The 18598-nt window shown below is 34.7% G+C and overlaps 1 protein-coding gene across 1 annotated transcript in view; it reads right to left on the bottom strand.

Moving 5' to 3' along the window:
• Positions 1-657: 657 nt before the first annotated feature.
• Positions 658-18598, bottom strand: part of Hcfc2 (host cell factor C2) — a 42169-nt gene continuing 24228 nt past the window's right edge. Inside the window, exons 11-16 of the mRNA XM_078052920.1 lie at positions 16630-16833; positions 15598-15671; positions 13545-13682; positions 9994-10179; positions 9102-9387; positions 658-1944 (exon numbers count right to left, since the gene is read on the bottom strand). Of these exons, the coding sequence (XP_077909046.1) occupies positions 1844-1944; positions 9102-9387; positions 9994-10179; positions 13545-13682; positions 15598-15671; positions 16630-16833 (989 nt within the window). The 3' untranslated portion in view covers positions 658-1843. The remainder of the gene's footprint in view (positions 1945-9101; positions 9388-9993; positions 10180-13544; positions 13683-15597; positions 15672-16629; positions 16834-18598) is intronic.

Here is an 18598-nt window from a genome sequence, read left to right on the forward strand (position 1 = left end):
AAGCTGACTCTGTTAGAGCAGCAGTTCTCCAATGTTTGGTCTTAAGCATCTTTAAAAAAATCATCAAGGAGCCAGGTGCAGTGGCACTTGCCTATAATCCCAGAAGGTTGGGTGGCTGAGGCAGGAGGATCTCAAGTTCAAAGCCAGCCTCAGCACAAAGTGAGGCACTACACAACTTAGTGAGACCCCAGTTCTACATAAAATACAAAATAGGGTTGGGGATGTGGCTCAGTGGTCGAGTGCCCTTGAGTTGAATCCCCCGACCCAAAAAAACAAAAACAAAAAAATTATCAAGGAACTCAAAAAGCTGTTGTTCATATGGGTTCTATCTATTAATATTTGCCACATAAGAAGTTTAAATGAAGACCTTTTAAAACACAAAATAAACAAATATATACTTGATCAGCTATCAAAGCAGTGATTTTATCAAACATCTGGAAAATTTTTGATAACTTGGTGAGAAATGAAAATGAAAAGGACAAATTAATTATTAATTATTATTATTAATTATTAATTATTAATATTACATGAAAGTAGCTTTGTCCTCAGAGGCCCTCTGAAAGGGTCTCAGGGACCCTAGGGGTCCCTGGACCACCCTTTGAAAAAACCATCCGAAAGCAATTCTTGCACATGTGCACAGGAGACAGGTACAAGAAGTTATTCATTCTTCAAATATTTATTAAGCATGTGCCTGTACCAGGCATTGTTCCAGACACTGAGAAAACAGTACAGAACAAAACAGACATGACCCCAGGCGACACAGAACTTACATTGTAATCGGGCAGAATGTTCACAGCAGCATTGTCTACAATAGTAAAAAGTCCAAATCTCCAGAAATAGAAGAGCAGATAAATTGTGAAATAGTCATTGTGGCTATACAGCAGTGAAAACATGAAATAGTTACATGCAATAAACATGGATGGAAGTCTCAAAAAATGCTAGAAAAGTCACAGAAGAATACATACAGCATGAATCCATTTACATACAAGTTCAAAAACAGGTAAATCTAAACAACATTTTATTAGGAATACATACATAGATGATAGAGCCACAAATAAAAACATGAGAATTATCAACCAAAAATAACAGAAGAACATTTACCTCATGTGGTGCGAATGGAGGGAGGACAAATGAGTAGGTAGCTGAGAATGTGTACGTTCTTAAGCTGGAAGTTGATACATGTGTGATCATTTTTATCTTTAAACCATACATACACAGTTGAATACTTTAGTGTTATTTCACAATATTTTTTAAGGAAAAAAGTTACAAGATCATTCAATACATACTTTCATCAGCAAAGATGAAATATCTGATACTTCAGTCCTTGCTTTGCTATGCAACCAACCAATAACAATTATAGAAAAGTAATTGATAATATGAAAAAAGAAACAGGATAGATTTTTATTTACAGAACTTAACTAGATTCCCACAAGTTCAAAATCCAATGAGATCACAGTACTGCAGTGTTGCTGTTCCAAGTTGCCTCAATCACTGGCGTGTCTCTGGCTAACTGACCTTTGTTCACTTGGTATAATTAATCATATTTATTATATCATTATGTAAAATAAAGCAGATAATGAAATGATAGGTGATGCAAATGCCAAAATAAATTGCCTTCTCTGGACTCTCAAAAGCACAAATTTCCTCTGGCACATTCTCATAATAATGCATGCATGTGGTAAGTATTACAACAATATGGAATGCATATGGCAGCTATTGACTGTTCCTCCAGAAGCATTAAAAACAGATTCCTTGCTGGTCACATAAATGCTGGTCACATAAATGGGCTGGGGACATAGTTCAGCTGGTAGAGTGCTTGCCTCGCATGCATAAGGCCCTGGGTTCAATCCCCAGCACCACCACAAAAAAAAAAAAAAAAAAAAGCCAATAGTTTTGCAATTGTTTCTGTGCCAAGATCATCACTGTTGGTGCCATTTTGCAGACCTATAAGATAGTTAAGATATGATTTCTCCTTATTTAAGGGAGAAAATTTCTCCTTATTTAGCTACAAACTGGTATTTAATTCAGAAATTCTAAAAAAGTAAATAGATCTTGAAACATTTAATCCATCCCCCATACCCAAGTAGGGCAAGCAAACATAATCTTGGTTTAAGGAGTTGGTATGAGGGAGAGACTAAGTCCCGCAGAAAGTGGCCAGCCTAAGTAGGGAAGTAGAAAGTGCATTCTCCAGGCCTACCCTCCCTAGCTGGGTCGAACACAGGGCTGCCAATCACCAGAAAGTTTCAGGCATAGATATAGCTACTTTAAAAGAAAAAAAAAAAAAAAACCTCCTCTGCAGCCAAAAGACCTAGAATCATATTGAAGCTGGAATGGATAATGCCATCGGGGGGTGCCAAACTACAAGTGGTAGTAGAATGGATTTGGCTGAAGCAGCTAGATCTTCAGAACTGCTCAGACACTCTAACCTGATGTCTTTGTTTTACTGGATAGTATTATACCTGCAGCTTCTTGTCCTCTTCCTACTATAAAAGAGAAACTAAGAGAAAATGCTTAAATTCTTAGATTCTACTCTGTTTCCTCAAATAAAGGACGAATGGGTAATTCTCTTGGTTGGAGATGGACATTTGTTGGACCACAATTTCCTAATGGACAGAGTTGCTGCTCCGAAATGAAAGGTAGTTGCTGCTACCTTTTATTTTGAACCTGTATGTACTCAAATACAAAGACTCTTCTTGTGCCTTCCTCAATTTTATATATATATGTGTGTGTATGTATATATATAAGCTATAAAGGGACACAATATTTTATTTATTTATCTTTTTATGTGGTGCTGAGAATAGAACCCAGGGCCTCACATGTGCTAGGCAAGCACTCTACCACTGAGCCACAACCCCAATCCTTGACTTCCTCATGCTTAGGAATAATACAGCCTTTCACTTCTTGTCTCTAGTTGGTAAGAACATAAGAGAGTGGGTCCACTTCTGTTTTAGCTTCCATATCAGTATGCTACCAATTCCTACATTCTGTACTTTTATCTTAGGAGGTTATATGTAAACACCTAACATCTCCAGAAACACTTTTGTTTTGTTTTGGTGGTGTTGGGGATTGAACCCAGGGCCTTATGCATGCAAGGCAAGTACTCTACCAACTGAGTTATATCCCCAGTCCTCCAGAAACTTTTTAAAGGACTATTGAATCAGCAAAGTAAACTCAGCATATAAGGAATACTCCTGTTAAGCCCTTCTAGCCTCATACCTATGACTCCCTAGCCTTCTCTCTATCCAAGAACATGGGCTTCACATTCCTATATTTGATTTGAGGCACTAGCAGAAGTAGCAGATTTTGAATTTGACAACCTTTAAGTAGCAGCCCCTTACTCAATTTATCTTATATAAAATAAAATAATCTCATGCTCAGTTTCAGATGATCCTTGCTGAGATTAATAGGCCCATAAGAGGACATTGTCTTAATTTAGTTCTATAGAGGGCAGGATAGAAGAAAATTGACACTGAGAAGAAATGGGAATCTATTTGAACAAGAAAGTTGCATCCTAAGCTTTCTATAGCCTTTTCTTTGTTCAGTCTATAGAATTTATTGTTTCACTCCCAGAATGTTATAGTTTATGTTTTTCCAGGCATGATTAAAATAAGGCTTGCTCTGGAGTACAAAAATATATAGGCATATTGTGAACTGAGCTGCTATAAGCATTGATGTGGCTGCATTACTACAGTATGCTGATTTTAAGTCCTTTGGGTATAGACCAAGGAGAGGGATAACTGGGTCAAATGGTGATTCCATTCCAAGTTTTCCAAGGAATCTCCATACTACTTTCCAGATTGGTTGCACCAATTTGCAGTCCCACCAATAATGTATGTGTGTGCCTTTCCCCCACATCCTTGCCAATATTTATTGTTGTCTATATTCTTGATAACTGCTATTCTGACTGGCGTGATATGATTTGCATTTCTCTAATTACTAGAGATGCTGAACATTTTTTCCCATATTTGTTCATCGAAACTATATCTTCTTCTGAGAAGTGTCTGTTCAGCTCCTTAGCCCATTTATTGATTGGGTTGTTGTTTTTTTGGTGTTAAGTTTTCTGAGTTCTTTATATATCCTGGAGATTAGTGCCCTATCTGACATGTGTACACATATGGTGCAATGCTACATCATGTACAACCAGAGAAATGAAAAGTTGTGCTGTAATTGTGTAAAATGAATCAAAATGCATTCTGCTGCCATATATACCTAATTAAAATAAATTAATTAATTTAAAATATATATGTATATAGGCATAGATGCTCTCAATGGTAACTGGGAGGCTTGGAAGGGAGGAAAGCCAATGTAATCTTGTTTTCCTGAGAATAACATCCTTTTGACCTATAAGCTTAAGATGACAACAGGGACCTGACTTGAGATAACAAAATCTGAAGCAGACCTTGTGTGTATGTATCCTCCGCCAGGTCCCTGGGCTTAAATAGGTAGTTTTGTCTAGTGCCAGAAAAGACACTAACTTTTGACTTTTGACAGATTTTTTAAACTCATTTTGATCATACAGTATGAAAAATAAAAATCCACCAATGTCTATAGTCTCATTAAATGTTAAGGTCTCTTCAGATGGAAGACCTCCTCTTAAGATCTCTATTAAATTCTTTATTTATCCCAGAATTTCTCTTGGGAATCTAAGAGTAGGATAGGTAAGACAAGGCTGAAAAGTCTGAATTTCCTTTAGAGACTTACCTGCTAAATTTCTTTCCTTTCAAAGTTTCTTTCCCATTTTGACCCTGACTTGAGAGTGGGAAGTGAGAATATGGAGAGGCATAAAGGTAACAATTTTCTTTACTCATTCATTAAAATATTTAGTACCAGCTAAGTGGCCAAAGGAAAGAGATAGAAACACCTAGTCCCTGCCTTAAAAACCTATCATCTAGGGCTGGGGTTGTACCTCAGTGGCAGAGTGTTTGCCTAGCACGTGTGAGGCACTGAGTCTGATCCTCAGCATCACATTAAAAATAAATAAAATAAAGATATTGTGTCCATGTATAAGTAAATGTATGAAAAAAACAAAGACCTACCATCTAGCAGAGGGAGGGAGACAATGATAATAAAGGCACAGTTTTTAAACTGCTACGACAAAGGACAGCGAAGCACAAAAAAAAGCAGTTAAATCTACCAGGAGGTAGAGTGTGTTGAAGGCTTCCTCAGGCTGGCAAGGCATGCAGACAGATGGCCAAGGAAACGTGGACGAAGACAGGAGGAGGTGCATAAAAGACAGAATGTGGTGTCATAGCTGTGGAAAATGGAAGTGCCAAGGAGTGCTCAGATGACAAGATTAAGTAGGAAGAAAGAGATCACTAGATTTGGAAATGGGAGATTATTCCCGACCTTTGCCAGAACCATCTCAGGAGGGTAGCAGGTCAGAAGCCTGCTGCTGTGAACTAAAAAGTGTGAAAAGCAAAAAAAAAAAAAAAAAGAGTAAACAGGTAAAACAAGGTTAGGCTATTTTTTGCAACAATTAACTTTTTTTTAACTTCCAAGCCTATTAGTTAAGCTACAATTAGGATCAAATAGATTTTGTTTCTATTAAAAAATGACTCCCAACCACAATTCACTAACTTGAAAACAAACGTTTAGACACAGTCCATCTTAATTTAGAGACTGCCTACTATATTAAGTCAAATGCATGACATAAACATTTCTATAGATCTACTCTGCCAACACTCGTTTTTCTTTCATGTATTTAAAAATAAATAACATTTGTAAGTGTTTATAGTAGAAAAGGTGCTTTATTTTACATACCATTGGTACATGATACATAAAACTGCCTAAATCAGTTTTAAATACAACAGTTACACCTTAAGTGGTCAAAGACCAGGTCTACTTTGCAACTACTTCATTTGTGATCTGAAGACTTCAATACTAATATTGTTATTAAATACTAATAATCTCTTCATATCCAATGATACAAATGGTATTCATAAGTGCTGTTATTTTTTAAAATAAAAGTATCTTTAGCTATAGACCATATCTCTAATCAGAACGAATCTTTTCTAATCTATAAGACTTTGAAATAATGAATCAACAATTTCACTCTCCCATAGATAATTATATTTGTGCAACTGAGTTATGGGGCAAGGTACATAATACATGCAATTAGATTATTTCAATTTTTTAATGCAGATAAAATTGAGTTTATATATACCCTATTTCTGGTTAAATTGCCAAAATAGTTTACTAAACTAAAGTCAATACAATATTTTAGAAAATATAATTGTAAGAGCATGCAACATCAAAAATATTGATACTTATGGGAACCAAAGTTGCAGAGTACAGAAAGAGGTCTATGACACAAAAGCTCATTACATCTGAGTTGTTTACCCAACTGGGAAGCGTAAAGAAAGTAATTTCATCTTATGAAAACATATCTGCCAGGGATGGGGATGTGGCTCAGTGACAGAGTGCTTGCCTGGCATGTGTGAGGCCCTAGGTTCCATCCCCAGCACTGAAGGTTTAAAAAAAAAAAAAAGCAAAGAAAGAAAAATATCTGCATGATACAGCCACTGTTATACAAAGGGATCTTCACTTAGAAAAATGTGCAAATCACAAGAAGCTAAATGTACTCCTCTCATTATTTGCCCAATTTATTCTTTTCATGAACATACAGCTATCTCTTATTAACTGTTAATATTAAAAGCCATTAGAGATTTTCTAATGGCATCTTTCAGTCACCAATCCCTTATCAGAAAGATAAACTTGATTGGTGCTCAGTATACTAATGTCAAATTAAAAAAACAAACAAAACTGGGCTAATTCTCAAAATAAAAAGATTCATTATTTTAACAAATCCCTTGGTATGAAAAGGCTGCCTTTCCTTCTAAGAAGTAAGTCATATGTTAGAACCACAGGTTCGTATTCACCTCCTGGTCTAACACAATAGAGGCATTTCAGCAAAGTAAAGAAAATTAAATACCAAGTTGATATTAACATGTACACTTAAAGCAAATATTCTACTATTTGCTTTAAATCAACTTATTCCTTGTCATTGAGAGAAGCAGTTCAAGATGGAAATTGTTAATGCAAATAATAATGGGTTAAAAGCCAAAGTTTTTCTAATAAAGCAAATAGATAATTAAAATAATTAGGTTTAAGACATATACTTACTATTAAACTTTCCATTCTTATTATTTTTATAACTAAGCACACACACATACACAACAAATCCTAGCACTTAGTATGTGCAAAATTGCTTACCATTTATTTTCATTTTAACTTTGGTTAAGTATTTCTTTAGCCTATATCAGACATGTTATGGAAGCTATACAATGATTACAAACATAATAATGAGGTAAGTTAAAATTCTACTAGTGCAAAAAGCAAATATATGCCAAAAGCAAAGCATATGAATTAAACAAATGCAGAATGAAGCTCTCGCCAAGGAAACTGCTGGGACAACAAACCAGAGAAGCTCCTTGTAAACATTATAAAGTACACATTTAAAGAATCAGGATTCATATAGCCACAAAATAAAGGTATTCTAACAACACTATAGTAGTGCATTTATTTTATCTTTAGAGTTCAGAAACCACTCATTATGTGTCTAACAATTTGCATATTTTCTTCAAAAGAAACTTAGTGAGACACATTAATTACAAATACTGTAGTATAAAAATCCCAGTTCTTTACAAAAATTATATATTAAAATATTCTATACACTTTAAATTAGTAACTGGAACACGCATATATATCAATTCTGCACAATTAAATCCATCTTTGCTGGGGATATTATACACAAAGTGTGAGGACATTGCTACTCAGTCAACCTAAACTGGCATAAGGTTATGTGGTATTAAAAAGATAGACCAGTGCCCTTACAGTTATTGTAGCTCTTAGTGAGAAATATCTTTTCTGCAATTATTGCTCTGTATATATTCATTCCAGATTTGAATAGGCAGTGGAACCATGAAATTCCTAAAATATTTAAAACAAGTTACCTGTAGCAGAGTGTTCATAATGTTCATCTGCATCTTTAAGGTTGTAAAGAACCTGAGTTAGCTGTCTAATGCTTATATTTTCATTGTAAAAAAGTTTATACAATTTTGAGGTAAAAATGATGCAAAAATAAAACATCTAGAGCATTTACAAAAATCTTACAAATGTTTAAAACACTATTTCAAAACTTGTGTCCCATTAAGGTGCTTCTTTCTTCTGCAGTAGGAGGACATACACTTTATTTTTGAATTTTAAATTATGAAGCTTTTAATTTCAGAAAAAGCAAAGGTAAAACCATTAAGACACATGAACATGTTCAATGTTCAGGGACATACTCTACATCTGATGAAAATACAAAATTTTAGTGCTGAAAGGGGCCTTGAAGGCAAACTCTTTTAATTCTCTCATCTGTAAGTGAGGAAATTAAGGGCCAGGTAAATTAAGTGCTTTAACCAAATGTACATTTAATACATTGGCCTGGTATGAATCAAGAATACCCATTATTTTTTTTTAATCTTACCATGATTTTGAAAAATAGAAATTCAAAAGCAGTTTCTGAACTTCCCTTTCTCTCTCTTTAAAATTTTTTAAGCTCTGTGCTAACTATGATTAAAAGAATCAAATGACTACTAACATTAGTATCACAAATATTATCCATAGAAGATAGCTGTTGGAGGATCACCGCTCATAGATAATAAAGTTAGAGGAAGTATTCAGTGATAGGTCATTTAACAATGCAGCGAACACTTAGTAAGACAGTGAAGTGTACACCAGTCAGTTACTAGAATTATCTCAATAATTCTAGGATGACTGAGTTACATAGCCTTTAAAAAAGGTATTGGGGTATTAAAGCCTTCTAACTTTTATCTTAATTTTATTATTTTTCTTTGTAAAAGAGCTATATGTGTAAGGAAGAATCCATATACTAATTTTCAGAGAGTCTTTGCTTCTTTTCTATTTTTATTTGGATCTAGAATTGAGCAAATACATTTTAAGAACAACTTACAAACTCAAATTCATAACTGCTAGAAATACAGTCTTTTAAATGACAAATCTTCATAACCAGTTACTAATAAATAATTATCATCACAACAGCTTCAGTTAAAAAAAAAAGAAAAAAATTCAATTTAAAGATGCTTTTTTATTGTTACCTTGAAGCCATCGAACTTGTGTAGCTGGTCCATATCCCTTTTCATTCTTTGCTGATATCCTGAACACAATGGCAGGCCTGGATGTATAATCAATATGTGCATTTGCAAGTTGCCCAGCAGTTACTATACATGATGTTTTAAGACCACAATAAATCCTCATGAACACAAGCTGGCTTGGATTATCTTGTATCTGTGCTGTGCGGATAGCCAAGTAGGCTGAATATTCCAAAATATTTCCAGAAGGTGAAGTTGGAGGCTCCCAGGAAAGGTGGATACCTTCAACATTCTAAAAAAGAGTGGGGGGAGCAGATAAAGGTTCTCAAGTTTTCTCTTTTAGTATTTATTATGTTAAGTCTATCTTTAGAACACAAAATGCTTCTTTTTGCTAAAGTAATTGCATTAGATGTTAGATCTCATATTGCTGACTTTTGAAAAGCTACCTTAGTGGGATCTACAATGTTTAATTCATGCCCACTTTTAACAAACATAACAAGCTTTAACAAGCTTTAAATATCTGCCTGTTACACCCTAAAAAGAGGATTTTTCTCTAATGCAGATCTTTTCTTCCCTAAGGAAGAGAATGACTTACAATAAATACAATCCAATTTCATATGTTCTATTAAAATTCTCCAGCATGAACTTTGGGATACATAACAATATGAACAAAGCAGATTTCCCTGCTTCTCTATGATTTGGATGTTTATAATTCTGCTTGAGATTTTGGTAATTAAAATACCATGAGTGATTAGCAAAGAATATTTTTTAAACTTTTAATCCACCTCTTTTAGATATCTCTGATTTCATTAGATCCTAGCAAAAATTTCTAAAGAGTTTACTTAATATAAGAAGTTTCAAATAATATCACCAACCAAGTCTTGACTTGACATCTTACCTTTGAAATTCTGACTGCTGAAGGGGCTCCAGGAAAACCAGGAATACAAGTTTTAAATTCACTGATTTTGCTGAAAGGGCCTATTCCACAACCATTGATTGCAGCAACCCTAAACCTGTATCCAGTGCCTGGAACAAGATCTTGTTTCTTAAGTAAACTGTAGTCAGGTACATCTGCATTTCCTACCTAAAATGTAATATATACAAAAGAAAAAAAAAAAACAAGCAACAATTAATTTATTATTTAAATTTTTAAATTATTTAATCTTCACTGAACAAAAAAACTCTTAAAGTTTCAATTCACATTTATTTCTCTCACTCTAAGCAATAAACCTTCTAATACAGAAGAAACTAATAAGCCCATTATTATTCAGAGAATAAGTATTTTTCCAGTAAGGGTATTCTGCACATAAAATGTATGTAGAAAAAAAATTACCAACCATTTTATAAAAACAAAGTAACAATTATCCTACCTCCATGCAAACTTAATTTGGAGCAGAATCTCAGGTTTACTGTTTAATAATAGTCTTCCCAAGAACAATACCCTTAGAGCCAGGCACACTCCTGTAATCCCAGTGGCTCCAGATGTTAGAGGCAGGAGGATCACAAGTTCAAAGCCAGCCTCAGCAAAAAGCGAGGCACTAAAAGCAACTGGGTGAGAACCTGTCTCTAAATAAAATACAAAATAGGGCTGGGAGGCTGGGGTTGTGGCTCAGTGTTAGAGCACTTGCCTAGCATGCGTGAGGCACTGGGTTCAATACCCAGCACCACATAAAAATAAACAAAGTTATTGTGTCCATCCACAACTAAAAAATATTAAGAAAAAAAAAAACAGGGTTGGGCATGTGGCTCAGTGGTTGAATGCCCCTGAGTTCAATCCCCAGTACCAAAAATAAAGAACAACACTCTTAGAGACAGGCAAGCAAGTCTGATAGAAAAGGAGAGATCAACACATAGTATAGTGAATTTTAAAAAATTATATCCAGGACACTGAATAAATGCTAAATAATTAGATTACATATTCTAAGAAGTTAAATCTTAACATTTATTACTTTCAACTTTTATACATTATCCTTAAACCCTCACAATCTCCCTGTGGGCCAGGGCTGCCAATGTATCATAGATGAGGAAGCTGAGTCTCAAAAGAGGTTAAATAAGTGACCTGCCCTAGTTCGTATTGCTGAGTGCTGGAGCTAGTGAGTCAAAACCAAGTTCCTGGCTCTAAATTTTATGTTATTTCACTTATTTTCTTTCTTTTTTTGTACCAGTGATTGAACTTAGGGGCACTCAATCACTGAACTACTTCCCCAGCCCTTTTTTTATTTTTTGAGACAGGGCCTCAGTAAGTTGCTGAGGCTGGCTTTGAACTTGTGATCTTCCTGCCTCAGTCTCCTGAGCTGCCAGGATTACAGATGTGTGTCACCATGCCTCACTATGCTCTTTACTTCTTTTAGGAAAAATCAGGCAGCTAATCGGCCCTTATATGGGTATGTCCTTATATATAACAGTCAACTGCAGCCAGAAATTTCATTAAGCATAATACTAACAAATTATTAACCAGAATTTATTCTTGTCAATATTGGAAAAATTCATTGTGAAAAAGAGGGACATCAAGAGTAATATTAGAGAAATTCAAATATAAGTAATATATATAGTAAATGATATACAAGTTGGGTATCACTTGTATGTGATACAAGTGATCATATACTTGGATTTTGGATGGGTATCCCTCATCCAAAATTCTTGGTACAAGAAGCATTTGGGGGGGGGGCTAGGGTTATAGCTCAGCGGTAGAGTGCTTGTTTCACGCATGTGAGGCACTTGTTCAATCCTCAGCACCACATAAAAATAAATAAAATAAAATAAAGATATTGTATCCATCTTAAAAAAAAAAAAGGAAGCATTTCAGATCTCAGGGGTTTTTTTAGGTTCTGGAATATCAGCATACACATGAGATTTCTTAGGGATAAGACCTAAGCTAAACACAAAATTTATTTATGTTTCATGTATACTGTAGGGAGTTGCCCTGGCTCCAAAGACTAACTTCCCCATCCCCCAAGAAGAGCCGTCCAATGGTGAGCCCTGCTGGCTCACATGATCCCTACCCACCAGTCAGAGCCCTGCTGGCTTACCTGATCCTATCCACCAATCAGACTAGCCCTGCTGGCTCACCTGATCCTTACCCTCCAATCAAAAAGCACCCCATGCCAACTGTCAAACCACCCCTGGCTCTATAAATATGCAGAGCTGTTCCCCAATAAATGGGCATTTGCTCTGTTCGTCGACAAGCTTTGTTCCTTCTTTCATATACCTTATACAAATCACCTAAAGATAAGTTAGTATGCTTTCATTTTTATTGTGGCTTGTCACATGAGGAAAGATATGGATTATTCCACTTATGGCAACATGTTGACACTCAAGTTCTGGCTTTTAAGCATTTAGAATTTCAGATTTTTAAACTTACTATCTCCTTTTGGGAAGATCTAAAAATTTAAAGTAAATGTCTATTTCCTTGACAATCCCCTCTCAGAAATTCTCCATCTAAAAAAAAATTAGTCCAACACTCTTTAGAACTGTTATCTATTTAATTAATTCTTAGAAGGTTAATAATGTTTCAATTAATGTATCTATAAGGGGGTCAGACTCAATGGAAAAGCATTCAATAGCATATTGGGGCTTTTACACTTTTTAAAATGTAAAATCAGGAACAAAAAAAAATCTCTCAATAAGAAAGAATGTTTCATTCTTTTTTTTTTTTTTTTTTTTGTGTGTGTGTGTGTGTGTGCATGTGGTACTGGGGACTGGACCCAGGGCCTTGTTCACGTGAAGCAAGCACTCTACCAACTGAGCTATATCCTCAGCCTCTCTTTTTTTTTTTTTTTTAAAGACTGAACCCAGGAGTGCTTTACAACTGAGCAATAACCCCTGTCCTTTTTATTTTTTCTTTTGAGACAGCATCTCACTAAATTGTTTAGGCTCACCTCAAACTTGCAAACCTTCTGCCTCAGCCTCCTGAATCAATGAGACAACATTCAATTCTCTAAACAGAGAGAGTAACAAAATGGGAGACATTTCAAAATAATCCTCATTTTTTAGCTGGCCAGAATAGATTTTTTATGATGTGAAGTCCAGCTTAGTGATAAAGAGTTTTTAAATGACATGTTTGCTATATATTCTATTAAAAGAGCCTTAATAAACTGGGCATGGTGGCACATGCCTGTAATCCCAGCAGCTCAGGAGGCTGAGACAGGAGGATCGTGAGTTCAAAGCCAGCCTCAGCAAAAGTGAGGCACTAAGCAACTCAGTGAGACCCTGACTCTAAATAAAATACAAAATTGAGCTGGGGATATGGCTTAGTAGTTGAGTGCCCCTGAGTTCAATCCCAAGTACCAAAAAAAAAAAAAAAAAAGAAAGAAAAGAAAAGAAAAAAAAAGAGCCTTAACAAAGAATACAAGATGACTAAGTATACACAACACTAAATTATAGTGACATGAATAAGATTCATAAAAATAATCTCACTCTCAAGGTTTATAAGAAAATATATTAAGTTACCTTGGAGATGTTTTGCTTCCCTTTTGGCAGCAAATAAAACTGGTTCACCAAAGCTGTATTATTTTTAAAAATTCCCACATCACACCACTGTCGTTCTCCTGCTTTCACTGTGGCCACTGGATTTGAAGGAGACTCTTTCTAATGTTAGAGAAAGAAAGATTTATGAAGATTCTTACTGAGCATATAAGAAAGTTCAAGATTTAATAAATCCATGCAGTGATCTACAAATACAAGTAGGTATACGGGTAAACACCACAACATTAATAGCTTATAAGTAAATAAAGTCTTAACAGATTAGATTAACTGACAGTGAAAAGGGGACACCAATTAAAACACAGGAGTGACAGGCATTCTCAAACTCAGTAGCTCTGTACTATCAACCTGGCTAGAGTTAGCATGCTTCACAATCAGTGATATGTTAAAATTCCAGCTGTTTTATACAACATTGTCATTTCAGAGACCCTCTCCGAAAAATGTAATCCCGCTAGTGAAACATTACACTTGCTCCAAGGGGAGCAAATAAAGAAAAATTCATTCCAAGCTGGCTTTTTACTAGATTCAAAACAACTAGCAAAAATTCAGTGATCTTTGCACTTGAAATACCTGTGATTCTCCAAACCTAAAAGGAGAAAAAATGTTCAAAACTAAAATGCGATTTGAATACATTTTAGTATATACTACAGAGAAGGAGATTTAACAGTTTTAAATGTTTTACCCTGCTTTAAAAGCAAATAAATTTCCTCTACCTTAAGCTACTTTTAGTGGTAAGTGAATTATACTTATCCCTGGAACTAACCTTTTTAAGCCATCTTCTTATAAATGAGACACTGTTTCCAGAAGCTCAAAACAAATGTGCACTTCAGTTATTTATTTCTGTCTTAAATATATAACAGCAGAGGTACATGCTTATCATTCACATTTTTTGTTATTTAGGCTATCACACATGACAAAGTGAACTAACTAGAAGAATCTTTAAGGTTAGAGAAAAAAGGAATAGCTTTAAACTTGTCTTCTTTTTTAAAGTTGTAAAAATTCTCTTCAACAACTTTATAAAACAACTGGCTCCAGCTGAAATAACCAGTACAATTCTGGCTGATGCATTGCAAAGCAGATTCAAAAGAAGAAAGTTCATTTTAACAATCCTTTCTTGAAAAGAATCTAAGAACACTAGGACTTAACATTCTGGAAATATGAAAGCTGATTAAAGTAAATATATGGTCGCAATCCAAAAATTTGAAAGCAAATGAAAACTACACACAATTCTTAGAAGATTCCAAAAGGCAAATCTTATTTAAAACAACAACAACAAAAAAAAAACTCTTGCTGACAATAATAAAGCTGAAATGACTCATCATAAAAAAACTAAAAAATATATATGCATATATGTATTATCCTTATATACATATCTAATTAAGACAACCTTGGTGTATTTGTGAGGCACTTTCCTAGAATTTTAAGTTTGGTGCCATGCAGATTAACTTTGGCCTTTGCCAGAGATTACTGGGTTGTCCTACGTGTATGTCAGTCCAACAGTGCAGTATTCTATTGTGCTCCTAGAAATATAGCCAAGTACTTTTTGTTCCATAACATAACTATCGTTAAACCATTAATGTAATTTACATATCACACAACATATACATATGTGTGTAAACACACACGTATTTCTGATTTAAAAAGTAATGTTTCTTTACAGAAAAATATAGAAAGCATAAAGAGAAAAAAGTAAAAATAATCCGTGGTGGCCCCACAAATAGAATCATGTAGCATTTTAGTGTGCATGTGTGTAGGTACATGTGAGAGTGTGAACTTATGTATTATGTGTGTTTTTTATTAAAATTGGGACCACAGCATATGTATTATCATTTTAGCAAGCTTTTTCCATTACACATTAGGAACATTATCCTATTCAACAACTTATTTCTAAATTTATTATCAGTTCATTACTAACTAAGACATAAGGACCTTTTCATGAATTTACTTAGAAGTTGCTCAGCATTTAAAAAGCAACAATAATCTTTTGAAAACATGCATTGTCACCAAGTAATTTACTTACAGCAAATGGCATGGGTACAGCATGCATCTCTACTCGGCTAATCTTAGTTGCAGGCAGAGCACATGTTTCATCAACTAAAAATTAAACAATTAATCAATTAAGATTTATATAATTACTTGGACACATGAAAATATAACTTATAAGTAGGCAGGCATTTAATACCATAGGACTGTACAGTTAAAAATGGTAAAGATGGTAAATTTTATGTTATGTGTATTTTTCAATTTAAAAAACTGGGAAAAAAAGGAGAGGGAGAAAATCATGGTAATTAGAAATATGGGGCTGGGGATGTGGCTCAAGCGGTAGTGCGCTCGCCTGGCATGTGTGCGGCCCGGGTTCGATCCTCAGCACCACATACCAACAAAGATATTGTGTCCGCCGAGAACTAAAAAATAAATATTTAAAAAAAAATTCTCTCTCTCTCTCTCCTCTCTCACTCTCTCTTAAAAAAAAAAGAAATATGAACTCTTTTTTATTTATTTTTGTAAAATTTTAGTTGTAGATGGACACAATACTTTTATTTTATTTATTTATTTTATGTGGTGCTGAGGAGCAAACGCAGTGCCTCATACATGTGAGGCAAGTGCTCTACCATTAAGCTACAACCCCAGCCCAGAAATATGAACTTGCATTCAAATTAATTCATATAGTTCATTCTTATGAGTTTGATAACTAGTTGGAACTCCATAGAATGTATACCAAAGATAAATAAGAATTTATAAAATTAGAAATTAATCAAGCTGGAAGAACTGTTAATCCATGTTCTACAACTAATTTTTTATATGGAAAAAGGCTTGCTGGATTTAATCACAGTAGGGAAAATATATTCTGATTATATCTCAGTGTGTGTTAATCTAAATATTTTATGTAAGGCAGCAAAGATTATTTTATATAACATACTTAACTGAAATGCTTTATCTGCTTACATGATTCAATTCGAGATGAAATGCAATTCTCATTTAAGACAAAGAAATCTGATGAATTTATATACATAAATGGTTCAAAATACAGTATGTGAAACACATTTCAAACCTTCAGATTTGGTACTGAATGTTGTTAGTGAAGTTTCATCTTTAACAACTGCCCCATTTGTACTGGATGATTCAGTTTTAATGGTCTGCTGGGTTACCATAGTTTGTGCGCTGGAAACAGTACTGGACACCGAAGTTTCAGGGGTTACTGTTCTTAAGTCCAGGCAACTACTTAGTACACCTACATTTGCTGAAGTGTGAGGACCTAAGTTTAAAGAGAAAAGATCTATTATTAGTACAGTACCTGGAAATAACTATGTCATACTGTTTTTATCATGTTTTCTGGTACTTTCAATTTTAAAATCCTAAACATGAGCCTGCAAATGGCATCAGTATGGTTTGACCATAAGGCATAAAATGTTCAGAAGAAAAATGCATTCTATCTATAGTGGATGTTCAACTTCATAGCTTCCTCTTCCAATCTAAACACTAAACCACTGTTCTTGAACTCCCTATTAAACCATAGATCAAATGGTTTTGCCTCTTGTGTTATAAAAAAATTCAAGTCATCAGGCATGGATTCCATCAATTTATTGTCTTCTCCTGATCAAACTAGAAATGGTGCCCATCCTCCCTGTCTTCTCTGTCTTCCCTCATATCTTGGGACCTTTGTTCATCAATCATTCCTGTCTTTTCAGGACTTTTAGATTCTTCTTTAGATTTTAGTTCTCATTACATAAACATCATTAAGTCTCTCAAGCAAGCAAACCCACATCTCCCTTCACCCAGAGTCCCCTCCTGTTTTTATTTCCCCTCACTAATTTTCTTCAGAGCAATTTCCATATCCTTGATCTTCCCAAATTTTAGTTTCTAGCATACTACTCTAATGAAACGGTTTTGGCAAATGTCAATGATTGCTATGGAATACTTTTCAGTATTCATTTACTTGATCTTTCTGCAGTGTTAACAATGCTGAACATATATTCGTTTGAAAACATATTTCTATGGCTCATTCATTCATTCTACAATACTAAAGGTCTGTAATCTATCAGACATTGTGCTTATTTGCAAAGCAGGCAGGATTCATGCCCCATGAGCTCTCTCATATGATAGAGACATTCATACACAAAAAGGCACAAACTGTGATGAAAAGAAAAGGCACATACCAGTATTTTGTCTTTTCCTACCCCTCTAAGCCCCCCAGCTTCTCAACCTCTTTAGTTAGTTTTTCTTCTTCAAATGATGCCTTATATTCTCATGTTGCTTAGCTGCCTTTTCCCCCTCCCTTTGCATATTTTCCCTGTGCTTTAAAAACCATCATGAATCATTCACTTCCCAAATATGTATGTTCCAGGCACTGTACCAGTGGCTGGGAATCTAATAGTGAACAAGTTAACAAGGTCCTTGCTCTTGTGGAACTTATATTTTAGATACTTTTTAAACTTCTAAATGTATATTTCCAGCTGAGGACTCTCTCTTAGACTCCAGATCTAAGTATACAATTTCCCATTAAAAATCTTCACCAATATATTTCTCGTGTTCCTCAAAGACAGTTGAAACTTTCCCCAAATCTGTTCTTGCTCTGATACTTTCTACCTTGACAAAGAGAAGCATTATCCATTCTGATGTTCGACTTTATATTCAACTCACTTTTATTTGTCATATTCACTCACTTGTCAATTTTAATAAACACAACTTTCTAAAAGTCTCTTCAATGATATATTTTCCCTACTCCATCCCATGTACTGCTTTAGTCTCTATGTACCTCCCAGTTCTGACAGAACCCTGCCGAGTCTCCTAACCATTTCTTACCTATTTCTTCCTGATGGTAAGATTAGAAAGCTTATTAAAAAATGAAATATATTCCTCCTTCACTTTCTGAAACACTCTTCAGCAGCTACTCTAAACTGCAGAGGAGAAGTCAACTGGGGAGTCTATGACACATATAAGTATAAACAATGTGCCAGGCACTGTCGCATAACAAATCTGGTTTCACCATTTGCCAAAAATTAAACTATTTAAACTTATCC

The sequence above is a fragment of the Ictidomys tridecemlineatus genome, chromosome 6 (assembly GCF_052094955.1).
Source record: "Ictidomys tridecemlineatus isolate mIctTri1 chromosome 6, mIctTri1.hap1, whole genome shotgun sequence".
Classification (NCBI taxonomy): domain Eukaryota; kingdom Metazoa; phylum Chordata; class Mammalia; order Rodentia; family Sciuridae; genus Ictidomys; species Ictidomys tridecemlineatus.